At 40.3% G+C, this 23,514-nt stretch overlaps 1 protein-coding gene and 1 pseudogene across 1 annotated transcript in view; both read right to left on the bottom strand.

The window, feature by feature from the left end:
• Positions 1-7,655, bottom strand: part of IMPG1 (interphotoreceptor matrix proteoglycan 1) — a 131,082-nt gene extending 123,427 nt beyond the window's left edge. Inside the window, exon 1 of the mRNA XM_036318414.1 lies at positions 7,589-7,655. Within this exon, the coding sequence (XP_036174307.1) occupies positions 7,589-7,655 (67 nt within the window). The remainder of the gene's footprint in view (positions 1-7,588) is intronic.
• A 12,257-nt stretch (positions 7,656-19,912) lies between these two features.
• LOC118660734 lies at positions 19,913-21,937 on the bottom strand (annotated as a pseudogene).
• Positions 21,938-23,514: the final 1,577 nt, after the last annotated feature.

The raw sequence follows: 23,514 nt of genomic DNA, 5'->3' as shown, positions 1-23,514 counted from the left end.
CAAAGCATTTTTAATTTACACAGCTTTGATTTTAAGGACACCTTCTCAGATATAATTGAACAAAAATAACCTGCCTTGAACCTTTCAAATTACACTGTCTTGAGACTGTAACAGAGATTAAAAAATATAGGAGCTGCAAAGTCAGTGTGACTGTCACCAGGCAGCTATCTCAGATATACAAATGGATCCCTGTTCGCTTCTAATGGAGCCACAATGAGGGAATATACCTTAGAGGAAATTTTATGAAAAGAATATATCCCAGTAGTAAAGGATTAGCAAGAAATGGAGTGGCTTCAAATGCAAATTTCCTGACATTTCACAGCTACTAAAATAATTACCTACCTTGGTGAACTAATAATAACTTAGTTAAAGGTTTCATTTCGTATAACCAAATGTAATGCAAAAGGCACATACTGTGATAAACACCATTTCCATTTTAGGGCTTGCTAAGGGTGGGTTTTCTCTCTGCCCTTTATCCCACACATCAGAATGTCACAAGTGATTAGATGAAATTATTTATGTGAAATGGAAAGGTAAGAGGATAAAACAGTGCTGTACACACCCAGTGCAACTGGTATCCCCACGGTGGATACCTAAGAGAGGAGCCTTGGTATCTCCATGAAGTGATCGTTCTTTGAAACTACTCAACTATCTTTGTTGCACTAAACAATTTTATTTAATGAATGTTTTAAAATCAAAACGATTTCATTTTTATGTATCAGTAGAAAAACTACATTCAGAATCTGGAAAACTTAAAGAAAACCCTTTGAAACAAGGATTGAATCCCTTAGTATTCTGTATTGGGTACATGTAAACACTCTGGAAATCAAATGGGGAGGGTTGGGTGGAGTAGGGGAATCCCCTAAGGGCATAGGAAACCTTTTGAGAAGTAATTTGACAATATGAATCAAATACATAAAACTGTTTATATTGCTTAGACCCAGTAAGTTTAACTTAGTGAATTTATGCTATCTTTTTTTTTTTTAAATATATTTTATTGATTTTTTGTAGAGAAGAAGGGAGAGAGATAGAGAGTTAGAAACATCGATGAGAGAGAAACATCGATCAGCTGCCTCCTGCACATCTCCCACTGGGGATGTGCCCGCAACCCAGGTACATGCCCTTGGCCGGAATCGAACCTGGGACCTCTCAGTCCGCAGGCCGACGCTCTATCCGCTGAGCCAAACCGGTTTCGGCGAATTTATGCTATCTTAAATACTGAGAGAGACTTATGCACCAAAATGTTCATCAGAATAATATTCATGACAATAAAACAATTAGAAACAACTATTTCACTTTTGTTGAGTATTAACAGAAAGGAACATTATACTACTTATAACATGATTCTTGTCAAAACTAGATAGCAATGCAGGAGATTCCTATGATATACTAGAATTACAAAAAGCCTGGTATAAAACTGTGTGCAACAGAACTGCAATCATGAAAAAATTAAGTAAGCATATGTTGGGCCCTAAGACCCCCGGAGAGTCCAGCAGAGGAGGCGGCGACCCCAAGTCAAACGCAGAGACCGAGGCTTGATGCAAGAGCAAGAGGATTTTTATTACAAGCGCAGCGCAGGGGCTCTCAGGCAGGCAGGCAACAACACAAAGGAAGTGCTGCTGACTGGAGCCCCGAGCAATTGCAGAACACGGGTTTATAAAGGCAAAAACCACACGCAGGTGGCCGGAAAACAGGGAACTGGGTTACCAGTTAACTCATATTTCATCTTTTACAGGGACAGGTCTTTGTTGTTAGTTGACTCATTTCCTAAGGGGCCAGGGTGGTCTGGTATGCGCAGGCCGATCCCGAGGAGTGATAAGATAACTATGCTATGACCAGATCAGGGCGCCAGAGCTTTACGGGAAAGGTCAGGAGGGGGAAGTTCTCTTTAATCTTTACATTAACCAGAGCTTACTGAAAAAGCTGGTCTAGGGGGAAGGGGGATTTTTCAGCGGCCTTACATTCCCCCCTTTTCTTGTGGGAAGTTCCAATCATGGAACTACAGGCTAACGTTTGAGGGTACAGGCTGATACCGCTGTTGGAGGACCATTACCTGAACTGCACTAATCCGGTCCTGGATGAAGGCGATTAAGCGGTTTACTATGCATGGCCCGAATGTCAAAAGGAGGAGTAAAATGATCAGGGGTCCCACGAGAGAGGATATCAGGGTTGTGAACCACGGTGAGCTGTTAAACCAACTTTCAAACCAGCCTTGCTTGGCCTCTCGCTCTCTTTTGCGAGTTTCTAATCTCTCCCTAAGTTTTGACATGGAATCCTTTATCACCCCTGAATGATCAGCGTAGAAACAGCATTGTTCCCTGAGAGCTGCACACAGCCCTCCCTCCTTTAAGAATAGGAGATCTAGTCCTCTCCTATTTTGTAGGACTACTTCAGACAGAGAGGTTAGAGACTCCTCAAGTTTAGTTATGGAGTGCTCTATATGTTTGAGGTCTTCATCTATAGCAGCTCTGAGCTCCTCAGTATAGGTGGGGCCTTTAATGAGGGCTGTTGTCCCTGTTCCTACTCCTGCCGCGACCCCTAGACCTAGGAGAGCAGCCAAGGTCAGTGAAACAAGTTCCCGTTTATCCCGATGGGAAGGAGAATAGGAGTCAAATTTTTTTTCAAATGCATTAGCTTGATAATACATGATCCTGGGGACTAGTTGGACAAGGATACAATAATCTTGAGAACGGTTAAAGGCCTGGGCTGCTAAACATGGAGTAAGTCCCGTACTACAGGCCCACCATCCCCCTGTTGGGGGCACTAAGTAATAGCTTGCAGAGGAGGGATATGCCAGGTTCTCCTTGCAGAGATGCTGGCGGTCCTTTGGCACTTGTCCTATACATGTGCCTTGCCCTGAGACCTCAGTAAGGGTCAACTTCCCCTGCTGTCCCCACGAACAGTGGTCATGGCTGGTGGTGTTGGTATAGTTTCCCTGGAAGGCTATGCCCTCATAGTAGGGGGGCCCTGTAGTTAGGCAGAGCCAGCAAGACTCAGTTAGGTTAGACTTGGACATGTTTAAAGAACTAAAGGCCCCCTCTACCAAGCCTAATAGCCTCTGACCTGAGTTTGTCTCTAGTTCTATGGGGTTGGCCTGTTCCTCCCTGGAGGCTGGGCTAGTTCCTGCCACGGTGGTGGTGGCAAGAGGCCTTTCTTTCGTGGGGAGCTGCCGGCTGGACAAGACGGTGTTGGGTCCTACTGCAACTGGTGGCCTGTAATCCTGTACATCTAATCTTATCTTAAAAAGGAGGCCATCATCATGTTGGTCCTTATACAGCCGGATCCCCCATGTCACTCCCCAGCGCCACTTGTTTAGGTCGTATGACCGCCCAGCTGAGGTGAAGGAGATATTCAGGGCGTTAACCCAACCCCTATGTCCGGAGGTTTGGCTCTCATTTCTCCGAACCTGGATGAGGTCCCACTCGGGGGGCCCTCTGATCCAATATCCAGTACCAGTTGTCTCACATCCCCATTCTGCACAGAAATACTCTCGTTCAGATCCACAATTCTTTCTATGTCCCTGCCTGTCTTTGGGGCATACATAGAATTGGGTCATCGTAAGACGCTCACGGGCCCCCAGATAACTACAGTGAACTCCAAATTGCAAATCTCTTCCTTTTCCTATGTAAGCTCGGGTCTCTATACCTGCTTTAGTCTCTTCTACTGTTCTCTCAGGGAGGTCCCATAGTCTGTATCCTGCTGCCATAGCGCAGAGGTCTGGCGTTAAGTCTGGCCACCATGTCCCTTTAGGTGCTATATTGGTGACCGACCAGGCCGTCTGTCCGGTGTGGGGGGGCATTACCCTCCAAGTTAGTCTCTTTGGGGCATGGGGGTTGCTACTTATCAGCGGCAGGCTCAGCAGGAAGAGGGCGGCGGCAAATCCGTAGCTTGAGAGGGTTGTCTGTCTTCTCCACAGTCCATCCATGATCGGTGTCGTCTGATGGGGGTGCCCGCTTGACGTGGGAGGCGTGGATCCAAGCAGCTACACCGTCTACCTTGACCGCTGTTGGGGTTGTCAGCAATACCAGGTGGGGTCCCTTCCACCTCGGCTCGAGATTAGCGGCCCGATGGCGTCTGATGTACACAAAGTCTCCGACCTGGAACTGGTGGGGGACTTGCAGTTCTCCTGGTTGGTAGAGGGCGGCCAGGGGAGTCCACACCTCCTTCTGGACAGTCTCGAGGGCCTTCAGCCAGATGAGGGAGTAGAGTCGGCCGGCCGTCGGGGCCAGGGGCGTTCTTCCGGGCCTCCAAGAGGATCCGCTCCCTTTCCTCTGTAGTAAAGAGAGTCTGAAGAAGCTGTTGACAATCGTCCCAAGTGGGCTGGTGAGAGAACATAAGGGACTCAACCAGCCCCGTTAGACGCTGGGGATCCTCTGAAAAGGGAGGGTGGTTAGTTTTCCAGTTATAGAGGTCTGCCGAGGAGAAGGGCCAGTATTGGAGTGGCTGGAGCGGAGCCGTTTCATTATCGTCTCCGCGGGGGGGTGGAGGCCCGTATGGTCGGAGAGGGCAGGCTACGGTCGAATCTGGAGACGCGGGATGTCTCCTCTGACTCCGGGTTCCCTGGGCCGGTCCCTCTGCTGGAGGGGCGGGAGGAGGTGCTGAAGGCTCCGGTCTCCCCGGCGGCTCTGGCTGGAGAGGAGAGGGGTAAGGGGGTGGAGAGTCCAAGAGGAGAAGATCGGCTTGAGAATCTGCCAGGGGACGTTTCGTCTGATCTGCGGCGGGAGGAGCCTGGGCCACGAGAACCCGGGAGGTTCCGGACGGCAGCCAGGGTTTCAGCCAAGAGGGAGGGTTCTGGACCAGGTCCTGCCAGACGACAATATACGGCTGCTGGTCTGGATGGCCCGCCGGGCCTGATTGGAACACCTTATTCTTTACTGCAAAAATAATAGACAGGTCAAAAGTCCCGTCCGCTGGCCATCCCACGCCTAGGGCTGGCCAGTCGGATGAACAGAAAGTCTGCCAAGGACCCTTCTTGACACTGACGGAAAGATTGAGTCCCCGACTCCGGACGTCCGTCCAGTGTGCTACTGTAAGAGAAAGAGGGGTGCTGCTTCCGTGGCCCATGTTACCTGGATGGGAGAAGAGGAGTAAAAGACAAAAACAAAGAACAAACAATGACGCGACAAGACACCGGATCCACAAGAATTTACCCAGATACAGAACGGCCGCTGAGGGATGATATCCCTCCCTAATGCTAGTCCGGCCGGACACGCGAGTGCCCGTTGCCGGACAGCCAGAACCTGAAGTGACCAAGACCTCTTGGTCACCGCCCGATCCTGGGGCGTCCCCCAGGGTGACAGTTTTTCTGGCCGAAGCCCCTACGACCAGAGGAGCCGACTCCTTACGGAGCCGACACCCTGTCTTCCTGAAAAACCGAAACTAAGAATGAACAAAGGACAAGACAAACACTGAATGACTCCGGAGTCTGCTTACCTCCAAGACCGATCCCAGCGCTTGAAGGGGGTCGCCTCATCCCGGACGAGCCCCCAAATGTTGGGCCCTAAGACCCCCGGAGAGTCCAGCAGAGGAGGCGGCGACCCCAAGTCAAACGCAGAGACCGAGGCTTGATGCAAGAGCAAGAGGATTTTTATTACAAGCGCAGCGCAGGGGCTCTCAGGCAGGCAGGCAACAACACAAAGGAAGTGCTGCTGACTGGAGCCCCGAGCAATTGCAGAACACGGGTTTATAAAGGCAAAAACCACACGCAGGTGGCCGGAAAACAGGGAACTGGGTTACCAGTTAACTCATATTTCATCTTTTACAGGGACAGGTCTTTGTTGTTAGTTGACTCATTTCCTAAGGGGCCAGGGTGGTCTGGTATGCGCAGGCCGATCCCGAGGAGTGATAAGATAACTATGCTATGACCAGATCAGGGCGCCAGAGCTTTACGGGAAAGGTCAGGAGGGGGAAGTTCTCTTTAATCTTTACATTAACCAGAGCTTACTGAAAAAGCTGGTCTAGGGGGAAGGGGGATTTTTCATCGGCCTTACACATACATAGACTGAGGAACCATATGAAGGTGCTAGCATATGCTGTGTTTGGATGGAAGCACCATGGGTAATTTTTCACATCTTTTTTATTTTTCAAATAATTTATATTAAAAAATCAAATTCTTGAATTGTAACACCCAATTGTTATGCAAGGCAAGCTAGTTGTATTACATTGAAATCTTCTCTCTCCCAAAACCATTTTCTATGTAAATACATTCATGATGGTTAATTAGTCACAAATGGGAAACCAGTCTGGCTGAAGTAAATAAACTCTAATTAATGTAGACCCCACTAATTGAAGATTAACAGAAATCCAGATTTGAGATTCTTACAGCATCAAAAGCCCCAAACAAGTAACATGTTAGGATTTTTTATTTTATAGTTATAATACTTTGTTTCATAGAAATAGGTATACAACAAATTGTAGTTTTTTGGTGGGCTTATGTTGTTATACTTTCTACATATAATTATGCAATTTGAAGTTGTTTGTAAGAGCTGATATATAATATACAGATAGAAAAAATAGTGAAATTATTAACATAATTAAGTAAACAAACAAACAAAAAACCAAGGCTGATTTGCCTGGTCAAGTTTGTGAAACAGACAAATTGACTTGCTTAGCATATTAAATTCAGAATACACTAAAATACCACAATTTTTTAAATTAAAATATTTTTGCTAAATTAAACATTTATATGCAATTGACAACTGAAAGGGCAGGTAAGTAAACTTTTGCTTCCCCCACTATCATTTATGTAGCAAAACATAAAGGGAATTTTTATATAACATTTTCCAGAAATTTTTTTCTCCCTACAAATGCAACCACTAAAAATTATATGTAAAATAACTGACAGAATCAGTTATTGTGTGACTTATAAGCATACAACTATTTGTTTGTACTTTTCTATGGACATTTTAAACCAGTAGTTCAATTAACATGTTAATTGTCATCCTTAAAGAAGAACTGAAAATTATTGATTTCAAATGTCTTAAAAATATCATGTTTTAAAAATCAAGCTGATTCTTTAAAAAAAGTGAAGCTTTCTTCAAGTTTTAAAAATACATTGTTTTTAAAAATATGCCTGTTTTGTAGTTTGCTTTAATTTTAGATTCATTTGAAGATTTGCTGTAAGAACATTCAGTGCCTAGTTTTTATATACATAAAACTTCAAAAACTACCAAATTTCTGAGTTGGTTGTAATCATAAACTCTGAAGCTAAAGCAGATTTTCTATTTTCTAAGGAAAGCAACTCATGATTTAACTGTGAGAAGGTAAGAAATACACTTTTTGTCTGATCATAAATGAAAAAACAGTAATTATATTTTTTAGATTTTATTTGTCAATTTTAAGGAGTTGGATGCATTCGTCTCTCCTATTTTGTTAATATAAATTGCAATTTAGGATTATGTAGTAAATATTTAATAAAGTAAAAACCATTTTGGACAATCATTTAATCAATCATTCAGTATTTATTTAGGGCCTCTCATATACTAGCCCTCTGAGATACAGTGCTAACCTTGTTGATTTTGAATGTTCACTTCTGTAAATAGATTTTACAGGTAAGCAATTTAAAAACAAACAAGTTTAAACAACGTACCTTTGTTTCCTTGAACTTGGAGAAAAATCCAAATAACAAAAATAGCCCTTCTGGTTTCCAAATACATTCTGACTTTTGTGCATTGGTAAATCTTGTAACAATCATGGAAGGGCCCCAAATCTCATTAAAAAAGAAAAGGACAGAAATATGGGAAAGAATTAAATACTGATGCAAGTTGAGTGAGGATAACCTTCTTGGTTTACCTTCACGAGGGTGCGGATTAATGAAGAACCCGAAGCAGTGTCTGTTTCTGGAGTAATCTGCTTATCTGCTTCTCAGGTGTAAGCTCTGCGTAAGGGCCAGCTGGAGGAAGCTTTATCTCATTAGCCTTCTGGAAGAGCACCTGTCCGCCTAGCCCCAGGACCCCAAATGCCATTATAAACAAGTGTCCACAGACAGAAGGATTGCCTTTTTTCTTAGTTATTCACCTGTTACAGTGACACAGAGAGCCAGGGGACATCCTGCCACATGCAGAAGAAGGCTGACAGTTGGGGTCAAATGTGTTCCAAAATGACAGCCACAGGAACATCCACTGAGAGAGCGTAACTGCTGTCCCTGGGAGCATGTGGTTATTCAATATGTGCTAGTCTCCGGAGGCCGCAAGCCTCATAGAAATGTACTGCTTTGTAAATGGCTTTCTCTCTGGCATTACATACAAATGACTTTTTGGTTTGTTTTAAGTCTGGTTTTAATTTTTTAAAATTTGTTACTCATGCACAGAGTAGAATCAAATAGTTCCACAAAGTTTGTGAAAAATAATGCTGCCATACCTCCATTCAAAAGCAATCACTTTTTTAAAAAGACATTTATTTATTTGTTAAAAGATTTTAAATTGATGTTTAGAGTGAGAAGAAGGGAAAGGGAGAGAGAAACATCGATGTGAATGAAACACTGATAGGCTGCCTCCTGCCTGCCCCCTACAAGGGATCAAGTCCACACCACCGTATGTGCCCTGACCAGGAATCCAACAGACAACCTTTTGGGTGATGACCAACTAGCTGAGCCACACCAGCCAGGGCCAAAGGCAATCAGTTCTTTAAGTTAATTCTTTAAGTTAATTCTTTAAGTTAATTCTTCTAGTATTCTCATTCATACCTGGAAATAGTATGCTTCTATTACTACTTTTTCATTTTCACTTTTAGATATTATCAAATGAATATTGAGAATATCTTCTTCCCTTCCACACACACCCTTCCCATTCTTCATAAACATGTACTTGTCCCATCCCTCCATCCTCCTCAGTATCACTGTATTTTCAGTTTATCAAATATTCAGCTTAACATCATTGTGACTATATACATGCTACATAGCCGAGCTATGGAGTACACTGTAATTACTAATATGTATTGAGCTCTTATGTTGTGATAGGCACTGTCCTTATATATCTACATAGTTTATATATATCCAACATGCATATATATATATATATATATATATATATATATATATTACTTAATGCAACATTATGAGGTAAGCAGTAATTATTATTATCTCTGTTTTATAGTTGAAGAAAATAAAGTGTATGTGGCAGAGCCAGGAACTCAAAGAGACTGGTTCAGGACCCTAATACAGGTAACCATTATCCTCTCCAACGCTTTTTGCAGTTGTCTCATTTATTTCCCCTTCATTTTCTACAGGCAAAACCATAAATTCTCTCCAGATGCTACCCCAGATGTGTCTATTTCTTCCTCATAAGGTAGTCTGTCCTTCCGAGGACTTTCTTACCTTCTCTAGGCTGTGTTAATGTCTTGTTACAGTCACAGCAGGCATCTGAAGATCTCCCTTGACAATCATCCTGGGGATTCCTTTTACCTCTTGTGTTGGATCCCCTGTTTTCTGGATCCCATGTTGCCTCCTTTCTAAACCTAATCTCTTGTTTTTGCAGAGCACATGTCCCAGTAGATTACAAGAGAAAATTCATAGATAAATTTGGGCTCTAATGCTTGAAAATGGCTTCTGTCTGTCCTCAGCCTTTGATTGATAGTTTGGCCAGTGTTATAGACTGAATGTTTGTGTCCTCCCCAAATTCAAATGTTGAAAACTAAACCCCCATGTGATGATATTTGGAGGTGGGGCCTTTGGGGGGTGATTGGGTCATGGGGGTTAAGCCCTCATGAATGGAATTAGTTCTCTTAAAAAAGAGGCAGCAAGGGGGCTCCTTTGCTTTTTTTTTGTCATGTGAGGCACAGTGACAAGATGGATCTCTATGAACTAGGAAGTAGTCTATCATCAGACACTGAATATACCTTTACTCTAATCTCAGGCTTCCCAGCCTCTAGAACTGCAAGAAATAAAATTCTGTTGTTTATAAGCCACTCTATGGTACTCTGTTAAAGCGACTGGAAAGAACGAAGACAACTGGATATACTAGTAGAATTCTAGGTTGGACATAAGTTCACTTAAAATAGTGAAAACATTAACCCACTTTCTTGTAGCTTTTTTGCTGCTAAAATCTGGAATCCTTTTTGTTCTTGATTCTTTGCATAAGATCTTTTCTTCACTGGAAGCTCATAGAAAACTTTTCTTTGTCCCCGGTATTCTGATATTGCATGGTGATCTTGCTGGTTGTAGCTCTATTTTAATCCATTGCATGGGGGCATTTAGAGGAACTTTAATCTGGGTATTTATGTTCTTCCATTATTGAAAAACTCTTAGATATTTGATCTTTATATCTCATTTTCTATATTTTCTCTTTCTGGAATCCATATTATTTTGATGAAGACATTCTTGAACTCGTTCTTTAACTTTTAATATCTATCTTTTCTATTTTCTTCTAACTCTTACTCTTTATGCTCTGATTTCTAGAACATTTTTATCAACTTAATATTTTAAACCTTTGATTTTTATATGTCTACTGTCATTGATAATTTTTATGGAATTAATTTTGGTGGTTTTGTTTTTTTTCTTTGCTTTTTATTTTAATAAGATAATGTTTTTGGATTTTAGGGAAACAATTTAATTTCTTTAAAAATATTTGTTTCAAAAATTATTTTCTTCTTAACTAGTCTCTATTTTATCCAAGCTGCATTTTAAAATTTATTTTTTATATTAGAAGCTTTTCTCAAATATCTGGTAATCTTTCACTGACCATTCACTTATATTTAAGTCTGTGAATAACTGACTGAAAGCTCTGTGCATGAGACTGAAATTTGTCAGCTGTGGTCTTCATGTAGGTTAATCAGGCTGGGCTACTTCCTTCTTAGGGTTCTAAGATAAAATACAGGATGCCCAGTTAAATTTAAACTTAAGATAAACAAAAAATAATTTTTAAATATAAATGTGTCACAAATATTGCATGTGACATACTAAAAATTATTTGTTTATCTAAGATTCAAATTTAACTGGGTATTCTACATTTTTATTTGCTACATCTGGCAATCCTCTTTCTAAAATACCTGAACTCAGTATCTTTAAATATTTCCTCTGCAGGTGGTTAGATATTTCAGAAAAGACTACTAATCTCTTGATATTAGGATAAAGACCAACTCTCAATGTATCAGCACATAAGCTGAGAATGATGTCTGGGGCTTTAATATTCTTATGTATATGTATATTTTAACTTAATTTTTCTACTTTCAGAGAAATACCATCACTCTCACATTTGCCAAATATTTAATACTCCAGACAATGTTTTACCCGGACAGAAAAGAAACCTTCAGCCTTCTGTTGAGTGGCCAAGAGGCAGTTACATGAATAAATAGAATAGGGAAGGATATTTGGAGCTCAAACTAATTATTAGATATTTCAACTTATCCTTTTCTTTTTAACTCAATCCTTCCATGTAAATTGGGTTGTTTCTGAACTTTTTCTATTGTCAGTTTAAGATTTGCCTCTCTAGGTCTGCTACTGAAACAGAAATTTTAGGGGAACAATGGCAGGTTTAGGGAATTTTTTAGAATTGGGGTCCATGGGAAAAACCTAGGGCTACAGATTGGGAGAAGGTACATTTCCATAACACAAGGAAGCAGCAACAGGTATATTTCCATAAGACAAGGGAACTGGAAGTAGTCAAAAAAGGTCTATACTATTTACAAAATAAAGAAGGAAGATAGCCCAGAAGGAATAGGGGGACAATGAGGGAGGAGGGCCTCAGGAGTCACTATAGTAACCAATTTGAAAGGGAATATTGACCAAATCAGAGGGGATGTCAGGACACCGGAACTATAGCCTTTATAAACCATGAAAACAGGAAGTCGGTGGACCCTTTCCCCCCTCCCATGTGGGAGTCCATTCTGTGGGGCTATTACCCTCTGCCCACGTGGGAGTCTGTACTTGTTCTTCAATAAATCTCCACCTTTGCTATACTACCCTCTGTCCATGGTTTCATTCTTTGACTCTGGTGGACAAAGAATCGGGTTCCAGTACAAAAATTCCGTATCACTACCATCCATCCATATTTTAAAACTTTGCTTCAACATACATGTCCAGCTTAATACAATTGTTATAAAGTGAAACCTAGCTATATATAGGTGAAAACATAGAATATTAAGAGCACCCCACCATGGTCTCACTCACAAACACAAACTTTTCTTCTCCATTAAATATAATTATTTTTTGGATGTCTATGATAATCATTTATTTGCTTTTCTTAATTCATTTACTACTTAACTACACATCTGTAAGCACTGTAGTTAACTTCTTCCTACCCTATCACTATTTATTGAAAAAATTATTATTTTCCATACTGCTCTGAAGTTCCATAAAATCTTTCATATACTCATGTTGTTTCAATCCTTTTGCTCCCTCCTATTTTATTATATTGACTCATCTTTTATTTTACTGTTTTCTCTTCAGCTGGATATAATGTACTTAATTTTAGTTATTGCTTTTTTAGTCCTAGGATTTCAATTTGGTTCTTTTTCAAGTCTGCTTCATCATTTTAAAAAATAGTTTATACCTCGATGCTAAAGTTCTAAATCTTGTCTTTTATCTCATTGAATAAGTAAGAGTACTTTGATAATTCCAAATTCCAGAGCTCTGGATGTTGTTTCCATTGCCTTGCTTTTTCTGTTTTTTTGTTTTGTTTTGTTTTGTTTTGTTATTATCTTATTTCCTTGTATAAGTGGTTATTTTTATTTATTTATGCCAGACATTATATTTTAAGAGTTGTACTACAATAAGCAAGACAAAATGGTATTGGTAAAAGATATACATGAATATTAATGGAATGAAATAAAGAGTCCAGAAGTAGACTCACACAAATGGTTGATTGATCTTTGACAAAGTTGCAGAAGAAATTCAATGGAGACAGGATTGTCTTTTCTACAAATAACATCATATGCCACTGACCACCCCCACCCCCCGCCCAACAAACAAAAAATGGACCTAGAAACAGAAATTACACCTTATATAGAAATGAAAAATGAATCACACACATAAATATAAAATGCACATAAAAATTCTAGAAAAAAATATAGAAGCAAATTTTTAGGCTTGGTGATGAGATTTTTAGATACAACATAAAAGCATGATCCATGAAAGAAAAAAAAAGACAGTTTTTGATTTTATTAAAATAATTAACTTCTGCTCTATTAAAGAGACTGTAAAAAAATTAAAAGATAAGCCACAGATTTGGAGAAGACATTTACAAAATACAAAATATACAAAGAAAATGTAAAACTCAACAATAAGGAAATCTAACAACTTAGTTAAAAATGAGTCAAAGGTCTGAACTAGAGCCCTTTTCAGAGAAGGTATACAGATGGTAAATAAGCATATGAAAAGATACCCAACTTCGGCATCATCATGCAGAAATGCAAATTGAAACATCAGTGAGATATCACTACATGCATATTAGAATAACTTAAATGAGGGGAAACATTGGCACTACAATTGCTGGCAGAGATTCAGAGAAACAGAAACTCTCATTTATTAGTGGTGGGAGTGCAAGTTTTTTTACAAAACTAAAATAGTCTTACCATACAATCCAGCAATTACTCCCAGGTATTTACTCAACTTATTTGAAACGTATGTCCACACTAAAACCTGTACTTGAATTTTGATAGCAATCTTGCCATAATTGCCCAAACCCAAATGCAATCAAGATGTTCTTTAGTAGGTGAGCTAGTTAATACCTATGTATATCCATGACAAAATACTATTAGCAATAAGAAAGTATGAGCTATCATTGCTGTGCAAAGACATGGATGAATCTTAAATGCACATTGCTAGACTAAAAAAGCCAGTCTAAAAAGGCTGCATACTTTATGATTCCATTTATATGATACTCTAGAAAAGGCAAACAGGTAAAAAGATTAGTAGTTTCAGGGATGTTGGGGTGTGTGTGCTTTGAATAAATGAAGCGTAGGAGATTAGGGGAGGAAACTGTTTATAATAATAAAAGGGTAATGTGCTAACTAGACAGGATGTCCTTCTGGATGACTTCTAGACCAGTGGTTCTCAACCTTCCTAATGCCATGACCCTTTAATACAGTTCCTCATGTTGTGGTGACCCCCAACCATAAAATTATTTTCATTGCTACTTCATAACTATAATTTTGCTACTGTTATGAATTGTAATGTAAATATCTGATATGCAGGATGTATTTTCATTGTTACAAATTGAACATAATTAAAGCATAGTGATTAATCACAAAAACAATATGTAATTATACATGTGTTTTCCGATGGTCTTAGGCGACCCCTGTGAAAGGGTTGTTCTACTCCCAAAGGGGTTGCAACCCGCAGGTTGAGAACCGTTGTTTTAGACAAAGCGAGGGCTGTGAGGGAAGCCCGGGTCCCGGGTGTCAGAGGGAAGCCGGTGCTGGCAGCCAGGGGAAGGAAGGCCTACTCTTGCACGAATTTCATGCATCAGGCCTCTAGTTTTATATAATATTGTAATGCCTGACACCATAAATTTCTTAAAACTGTGAACTTTACCGCAGAGAAGTGAATCTTAAGGCTTGTAAATTTAAAAAAAAATTCTTTAGGTTGCACCTAACTATGCTAATAGTGACAGTGCAGGATGTGACAAAAGAATGTATAAAACACTGAAGGGAATGGGGGAAGCTGACCTAAATGCATTTGGAAATGAGTGAAATCTGTGAGACTGGAGGCAAATGGAACTGTACATATGCAGTTTACTCTAGCTGAAAAGATTGCTTTGGGGCTATGAGTTAACAATTCTGAAACAACTATAACATGCAAACTGGAACGGAACAGATAAGCAAATGGATGACTGATGGTGGGAGCCAGGCTTCTCGCTATTGAAGTGGGAGGTTATAGACAAGCAAGGGAAAGAGGCAAAAATAACACTACCCCATAATGATAATGGAGTAGAGACATCAGTATAAACTCACATTTAGTTTAATATAGGTAGAGATACATACATTTGTAGATACTAATATATACTATATAAGCATATATTAACTTATATATTCATTGTATGTTATGTATATATTTATGGATATGTGTATGTGTACTGGTTAGTATACACATTTTTCCTTTCTCTGTCAGCTCAGAGAACCTTGAAGCAATGAGACCCTAATAGTAATGAACACAGCACCCAAGTCATGGTTCTTACCATTCTTCAATAAAATAAACGATGACTCCCTGGAGAAATGGCTGGTTCTAAAACTGGGGCAGGCCATAATCAAGATGAACCTGGAGTGTCTTGTAGTGCTAGACAGTAAGGAAGTGCTCAAACACAACAAAAAAGCAAAATTGAAAAAGTCCACGATGGTGGGGGTATGTCAAAGGGACATAGAGTCCAACTAAAAGGCTCCAAATGGCCCAAACGGAAGCATTTTGAGGCATAAAATAGTGTTCAGTTACAACACAAAATGTAACTAAATATCCACAAGTCCATAGTAATACAGATACATTATTGAATAAATAAATAGGCAAATATGCTGTGCAGAACAATTCTAAGAAATTTATGTAGATAATTCACTTTCCAGGAAGGGAAGTGTTAGGGTGACCTGCAGACAGTGACTCCCTTTAAAGAGGACAATACAGAAAGGAGGAAGAAAACAGGAACTTTACTGAACAAATACAACTTTGATCAAGGTCAACACCAACAGTGAAGTTATGTTATTAGTCTGCTCCCTTCATAGGGTGTTATGGGATGGCACTTTACCTCTGTGGTCTTCCTCCCAAAGAAACATGATGCCAGTCCAATCATGAGAACACCATCATACAAATCCAAACTGAGGGACATCCTACAGAATTACCTGATCAGGACTTCTCCAAATTGTCGAGGTCATCAAAAATAAGGTAAGTCTGAGAAATTGCCAGAGCCAAGACTTACCTGAGGAGACATGATAACTAAATGTAATGAGGTGTCCTGGGTGGAATCTTGGAACAGAAATAGAACATTAAGTTAAAAAAAAAACAACAACACACCCAAACAACAGCAGCACAACCAGTGTGGCTCAGTGGTTGAGTGTTGACCTATGAGCCAGGGGGTCATGATTTGATTCCTGGTCAGGGCACATGACCGGGTTTTGGGCTTGATCCTCAGTGTGGGGCTCGATTCCCGGTGTGGGGTGTGCAGGAGGTAGCCAATCAATGATTCTCTCTCATCATTGATGTTTCTATCTCTCCAGTTCCTTTCCAAAATCAATAAAAAAAATATTTTTAAAAAACAGTAACTGAGAAAATCTGAATAATGTATGAGCTTCAGTTAATGATAACATATCAATATTTGTTCATTAAATGTTCATAATAACAGGGGAAACTGTGAATAGGGTATATGGGGACACTTTATCTTTACAATTTTTCTGTAAGTTTAAATCTATTCTAAAATGAAAACTTTATTGTAAAGTATATGCTTTCAGAAAGAATTAGAAGTGTAGGACTATCTCCTTCTACAGAGGATTTCCTTTGCTTCTTCCAAGCACTGGGGATTACCAGCAAGCCACCATCAGCTTAATGAAACTTCTGAGTTGACGATTCAACAACACAGATAATTCAAAGGTGGGCTGTACTTGGTGGAGGCATGCTGCTCTTTGTGTTCACCTTTGTTCCTAAAATGCAGCCCTTTGGAGCTTCCCAGGGCTTTACCCTACATCGCCTGGACTCCAACTTTTGTCATTTTCCTACAAGAGATTTTCAAAAGCACCATTCAACCGTTTTCTCTCGTTCAGATCCGCAAATGCTCTGGGGCAAAAGTGGCCCCCAAATCTAGGCTCACTTGCCTTGATTCTGATGTCTGATAAATCTCTATTCTAAATGCTTCACTATTTGTACACTCTCCACTCCCTTTAATCAGATGATTTTATATTTCATCCCGTTTTCCCACATTTGCTTAGCGGGAGGATTGCTCCAACTGACCTCCTCGCTTTATCTTTCGCAAAAATTCTCAAACTATTACTGCTGTCGCCTTTCTCATTCTGTTGATTGTTATGGTCTCCTTTAATATTATTTTCTGGGGTTATCCAGAGGTAGCATAGGGTAATGAGTTTTCAGCACTCATGTTTAAATACAGCTTATTTTGAGGATATCTAAAGAAAATGAGAATCCTCAAATTGGTGTAGGATCTTACTCAGAGCAATATATCTGAAAATTAAAAATAAACTAGGTGAAAGATGAATCTAAATAACCACATCTAGAAAAAGTGATATGAGGACTTAGAATACATACATGCTTATATATACAGGGGTTGGCAAAAGTCAGTTTACAGTTGCTAGTATATGAAACAATTCTTGTATTATAATTTATTGATTATTGTATTATTTTTCATGTGAACAACTGCAAATACATACATAAATATTTCTAATATGCATTTGTATGGGTTGGACAGCTGGTCGGTGCTAACAAAATACTTTCTCTCTAGGAGAGAAAGCAACAATTTCAAGATATGAAAACAATTTCCACTTAATAGCCTTCTTAATAAAACATATTGCTTACAGGAAAAGGTGGTATAAATGAATTTGTGTTCTTCAAAATATCCTATATCATATATATGACTACAAAGGCACTGAATTTATATTCAAATGAAAAATATTTAAAAGTTTCTCTTGATAGCACTATCTTATTAATTTTTTCCACTTTTAATTTAAAATCTGGGGAACTAATGTTCATAACTGCCATTTAGGAAGCAAACAAGAATGATAAACACTCACTGTTTTTGAAACAATGCTTTCTGGGATCATTGGGTCTTTCTCTGAGAACTGTTGTGCTTAGTTATGGGTCACTGTTAATTAATCCAGAAGTGCTCTTTAAGCTGGTTGACTGTCAATAGTAATTACATATTCTTAAAGAGGTAAGCATTCCTTTTTATTTCCTGGCAGAATTTCAGTGGTGCACTTAAAATGTACAAGGCAGGGATAAAGGGCAGTAAGTATGTCCTTGCAGATGTACTCCATCTGAAATCAGGAGAAATGAAAGATGGTTGCCAAAATGAATTTGTTAATATCATAAAAAACTATTCCATTTGTTAATCAACAGATACATATTTTTTTAGATCCTACAAAATGCTGAGCTCTCAATTAGGTGCTTTGAATGCATAGATGACATTTTCCCAGCACCTCTGTAAGGTAAGTACTGTTTTTGTTTATGCTTTACACATGAGGAAACTGGGGCTCAGATATGGAAAGTATATGTCCTAACTATCTCACTAGTAAAAGTGAAGCAGAATTTTCAATGTATATCTCTCTAACCCCAAAGCCTGTCTTTCCTTTATTGCTCTTCATTATGTTGCCTCTAGCATAGGGAAAACAGATGCTAAGAAAGTAACTGATACTCATCAGAAAAATTAACAAATAATGCGTTCGGGGAACCAATTTCAGTGTGTGTGTGTGTGTGTGTGTGTGTGTGTGTGTGTGTGTGTGTGTGTGATGTTTTCCCCACACCAACAAGCAAGTCTCAGATACAAGCTGGGTATACTACAATTCAATGCCATTTGGACACTCTCTACCTGGAGATAGCATCAGATTCTACAGGTTAAGGACTCAGTCCTATACATCTCCCCTCCCCACCTCTCTTAAGACACCTATAGCAATTCCAGGTTGTCCCTTGGGCTCTGCCCAACTGGGTATAGATTGGAGGTTCCAATGACCCCTTCTCATGTTTGATTAATTTGCTAGAGTGGCTTATAGAACTCACAGAAATGTTTTACTTACTAGAATAGCAGTTTATTATGATAGAACATAACTTAGGAGCAGTGAAATGGAAGAGATGCATAAGGCAAGGTATATGGAAAGGGCTTAGAGTTTCCATGCCCTTTCCAAGTGCACCACTCTCTCTAAATCTCCATGATTTCTAAAGCTTTCTAAATGTTGTCCTGTTGTCCTTTAAGGTTTGGACAACCAAATAGAGGGGCATGATTGATTACATCATTGCCCACTGTGATTGAACTCAATCTCCCATCCCCAGGGGTCAAGGAGGTAGGACTGAAAGTTCCAACCCTTTAATCACATGGTTTGCTCCCCAGTCAACTAGCTCCCATCCCTAGGTGGGGTCCTAAGTCACCTCATTAATATAAAAGATACCTTGCTGCTCTTGTCAGTTAGGACATTCTGAAGGGTTTTAGGAACTCTGTGCCCTAAACCAAATATATCTTTCTTATAAACCACCATATCACATTAGAATAAAGAGAAGTCAGTGAAAATGTGGGTTCACATCCAAATGTCACTGTTTGCATTGGTCTTTCCCTCCACATTGCATCTACTTATTTGAACATCGTGGGTTAGGAAGCTACGTAAGAATCTGGACAGTTTGTGTCTCTGGAGCAGCCGTGGGCAAACTATGGCCCGTGGGCCGGATCCGGCCTGTTTGAAATGAATAAAACTATTGAAAAAAAAGACCGTACCCTTTTATGTAATGATGTTTACTTTGAATTTATATTAGTTCACACAAACACTCCACCCATGCTTTTGTTCCGGCCCTCCGGTCCAGTTTAAGAACCCATTGTGGCCCTCGAGTCAAAAAGTTTGCCCACCCCTGCTCTGGAGTCCTGTGCTCTTTTCTTTGGTAGATGGGCTACTGTCCACTTAGTGGTCTAGGTTTCCTTTTGCTCACACTACTGGTTTACCTCTGCAATTCAGGCAGGCAAGGGGGGTTCTTGAGATATTTTGAGTCGCCATCAAAATGAGTGACCAGGCAGGAATAACTGGACTACTCTTGGAAAGAACCAGTCCTAAGCCAGGTAGGCAGTGCCATAAGTATTAAATCTTTGATCTGGGGAGAATAGGTTCTATTGCCTTTCATAAAAACCCAGTGTCCTCACCTGTACTTCTGGGTGTCTTGAATACATGTCTTTCTTGTTAATACAAAATTCATCCTCTGTCGTTCAGAGTTTTGACTGTGTGATCACCCATATCTTAGGAAGGAGGGGATATAATATACAGAAAAAAACAAGGGTAATACCGATTAGAATGTCATTTAAGGTGGGCTGCCATCTTCTGTACTTATCCTCCAGATAATCATTTCATTTCGGCATTCAGCTGAAGACTACGGAATTAAATAAAAGGGCTGCTTCCAGCAAATGAGAGGAGGAGCACAGATAGAAACTGACAAAAGCTGACTGCATAAGGGCAGGAATGAAGGGAGGCAATTGTAGGGCCTGGGATGAGAGTTTTAATGGGGATATGAATGATAGCAACCCAGTGAAGGAGGCTCTGTATCCTCATCTCGCTTCATTATTTTCTCAGAGACCTTTGTGATGAATCCTGGGAGAACTTGAATGACCCGATTCTCTTGTGGAGGCAAAGCAGGTCAGCCTGTCTCCACTGGTTGTTAGCAAAGAGCTCTTCCCTGTCTATCCTCTCTGCCCTTCTGCAAGTCCTTGGTAATAAGTGTAGTAACACAGAAAAGACTGAACTAGTCCCTCCCTGGGAAAAAGAATTATAAGCTGAACACTAGAAAAGCAGACACCTTTTAAATCTTAAATGCATACATCTAATTTGTTTTTACAGTCTGTGTAGCTTTTATTTCAATCAGGAAATACTCAAATCTATATACATAATCTAAAAACAGTCGAAAAGGTGAGTAAAAGGCCAAAGTCCATCTGGGGTGGGACAGGAGGGTGGGTTGGCCAGACTTGTATCTGGCACCCAAAGAGCGGGGCCTAGGCATTTTCCTGGCAGCAGCAATGATAGGGCCAAGCAGAGGAAGGCCTGCTGGCATAGGGCAGGGAGGCAGCTGCTTGGCCGCATGAGCCTGCTCACCTGTCCCCCAGAGAAGGCAAAGGCCAGTTTTGTCCTATCTATGGTGGGCCCGGCCTGGATTCTCTGTTGGCAAGTCCAAACTTTCACAGTGCTGTCCACACTGCTGGGAAGAGCTGGCCCTGGGACATGGCACTGCATGCTGATCGTGTTGTTTATACTGCAAACTCTGAGGGACTGTAGGGTATGCTGAAGACTTTGGTTTCATCTGGCATTGAGATCACTGTCAGGGCATACACGGCACCCACATGGCCCATCAGGTTCTACACCTACTTGAACTTGATGTTCCACAAGTGGATACATTTCTCCTACGTGCCCCAGACAAAGTGATTCCTTATGGTGACAAAGTAAACACTGCCACTGACATCTGCTGGACATGGATGCAGTAGAGGGTCTGGATGTCCCATAGCTTGATTGTCTGGTAGGAGCCACTGTACAAGTAGCTTTGGGCAGCCACCAGGGCCTACACCCAGTAATTGAGACCAATGAGCTCCTTCTTCAGCTTTAGCTCGGTGCCCACCATGTTCCAGACTTCGTGGCTTTCAAAGAACTGCTGAAGAATATGCTGTGCGAGGAGACCATTGTGCACGCAAGTTGTTTGGGCCCAGATCATGTTCACTGTCTCCAGGTTCTGGATGTCCCACATGATGATGGGGTAGTCTGCAGGGCCATGGCAGAGCTTTAACCCCTGGGTGTAGAGGACAAGCACAATGCTGTCATGGCCCTCCAGCACTTGTAGGTGGTACAGGCATCCCACACCTTTAGGCGCTTGTCAGAGGAGCCATTGAAAAGCAGGTCACCCATGGAATAGATAACAGGACCCTGGTGGCCCATCAAGTTTCCTTTGTACTTGAAGGTCTGCTGAGGGTCATAGGATCCTAGGATGCACATGTGTATTGATGTGGGACAGGTCCTCATTCAACAGGGATGTGTCCCTCCAGAAATCCATGAGGTCCTCACTAAGCTTGTTCTGGTTTTTGTCCAGGACATCAGACTTGAGCTTAGAGCTCTTCTCCAGATGGCCAATCTTCTTGAGAGCTTGCCCAGCATGAAGCAAAGAAAAGCAATCTCCTGGTCCTTCTGGACCAGTGTCACATGTATCTTGTGGAAGCTGTGGACTATCTGTTGCGGGAACTCCTTCAGGTACCTCTCATATGTGTCCTGGTTCCCAGTGAATGTGAACTCCACTTGGAATGGTACACTTGCTGTGCTCTCACTCCTTGAAGTGGGCCTCCAGGTTCATCTTGTGGATAAACTCAGACAGAAAAAAATCAAGACTGTTTGCTGGTCTGATTTTTAAATGCAAGTTTAAGAAAGTATGATGGAACTTGGTAAAAGTTTTTCTTTAACCTTTCTTCCATCCATTCATGCTACATGCTAAATAAATGTTGAATGTTCCAGGGAGTAATAGCATAGACTCCTCTAGGCACATAGGAGGAACACTGCTGTGAATTCAGAACTATCCATGGGTTGTTCATCCTTTTATTGCTGAGGGAATGGAGAGATTTTTTTCCAATATGTTAATATCAACGTGTTGAATTTACTTGTGGTTGGTTGGGAATTTCTTTTGGATTTAAAAATGGGTTGATTACTGAATCTTGGAAAATCAAGGGATGTTTTCATGTATGAATACGTACATTTTTAACAACTCTTTTATTTTTTTTTAACTGTAGGTAAAAAAATGATCAGCATGGTCAGGGAAGATTAGGAGGAATAGGTTAGAAAAGTCTGCCCGTCTGGATTTATTTTGTGTGGACCTCAATTGCTCTGCTTAACTTTCCATTTTTCCCAGAGTTCTTTAGGATGGTGATGAGCACAATTCTAATGAGCTGGAAACTTCTTCCTCAGCTACTGTTTTGACAGGTTGTGTCTAGCTTGAAGAGACTGTTATTGAGGTTAAATAGAAGAGATGCAGCACCCAGAGAGAGCTATAGATTAGTATATTAAAATGTGTCTGCCTCTTCTGCTTTCAAATAACTGCTCATGGCAGTTCTTGGCCTATTTGTTGACAAATTGCTCCAGAATGACTTAGACAGAGGCAGTGTTGTACACACTTTAATTGGCTGCTCTGGCCCCAAAACCCTGATCAAAAACTTTTTACTGACTCATTACTGATTCCATCCATGAGCCCAACATTGCTATAACTCTCTTCTTAGTGTATTTGACCCTGTAGGCATATTAAAAATCATAAAATACATAGATATGCTAAATGAAAACATCTTTATGTATTAGTAGGATCAAAAAGAAGGGAGAAATAGAGTGGGTTTCAGAATGAAGCAGTGTGGTAGAGACAAGTTTATTCAGGCACTTTTGCCTTTTGCCTATATAAAGAATACTAGCATGGCATTTTGATTACTTGTTTATAATATGTTTGGTCAGGTGCTGTGCCCTGGCACCAGTCCCAGTGTTGGTAAAGATTATGAACTTTTATGCATGAGTGATAGCCAAACATTTATCTTACTTTAAAATTGGAGGACCTAAAATCCTCTTAAAGCCTGTTCCCAACTTACAGATGGCTTGTATTTACTTCAATGGTTCTTCACTTAGCTATTCGGAACTCGAAAATCAATTCTTTATAATAGTATTGTGTGACTTTTTTCTCATAGTAGTCTAAAAGCATCTATGATATACACCAGGGGTTGAAGAATACTTTCTGTAAAGGGCCAGGTAGTAAATAATTAGGTGTGAGTATTATAGCGTCTCTGTTGCAACTATTCATGTTGTAGTATGAAAGCAGCCATAGACAGTTTCTAAAAAAATGAGCATGGCTGTATTCCAATAAAATTTTATTTAGGGACACTGTAATTGCAATTTCACATA

Source organism: Myotis myotis, unplaced genomic scaffold (genome assembly GCF_014108235.1).
Source record: "Myotis myotis isolate mMyoMyo1 unplaced genomic scaffold, mMyoMyo1.p scaffold_m19_p_7, whole genome shotgun sequence".
Classification (NCBI taxonomy): domain Eukaryota; kingdom Metazoa; phylum Chordata; class Mammalia; order Chiroptera; family Vespertilionidae; genus Myotis; species Myotis myotis.
This window is presented reverse-complemented; position numbering and strand designations above follow the sequence as displayed.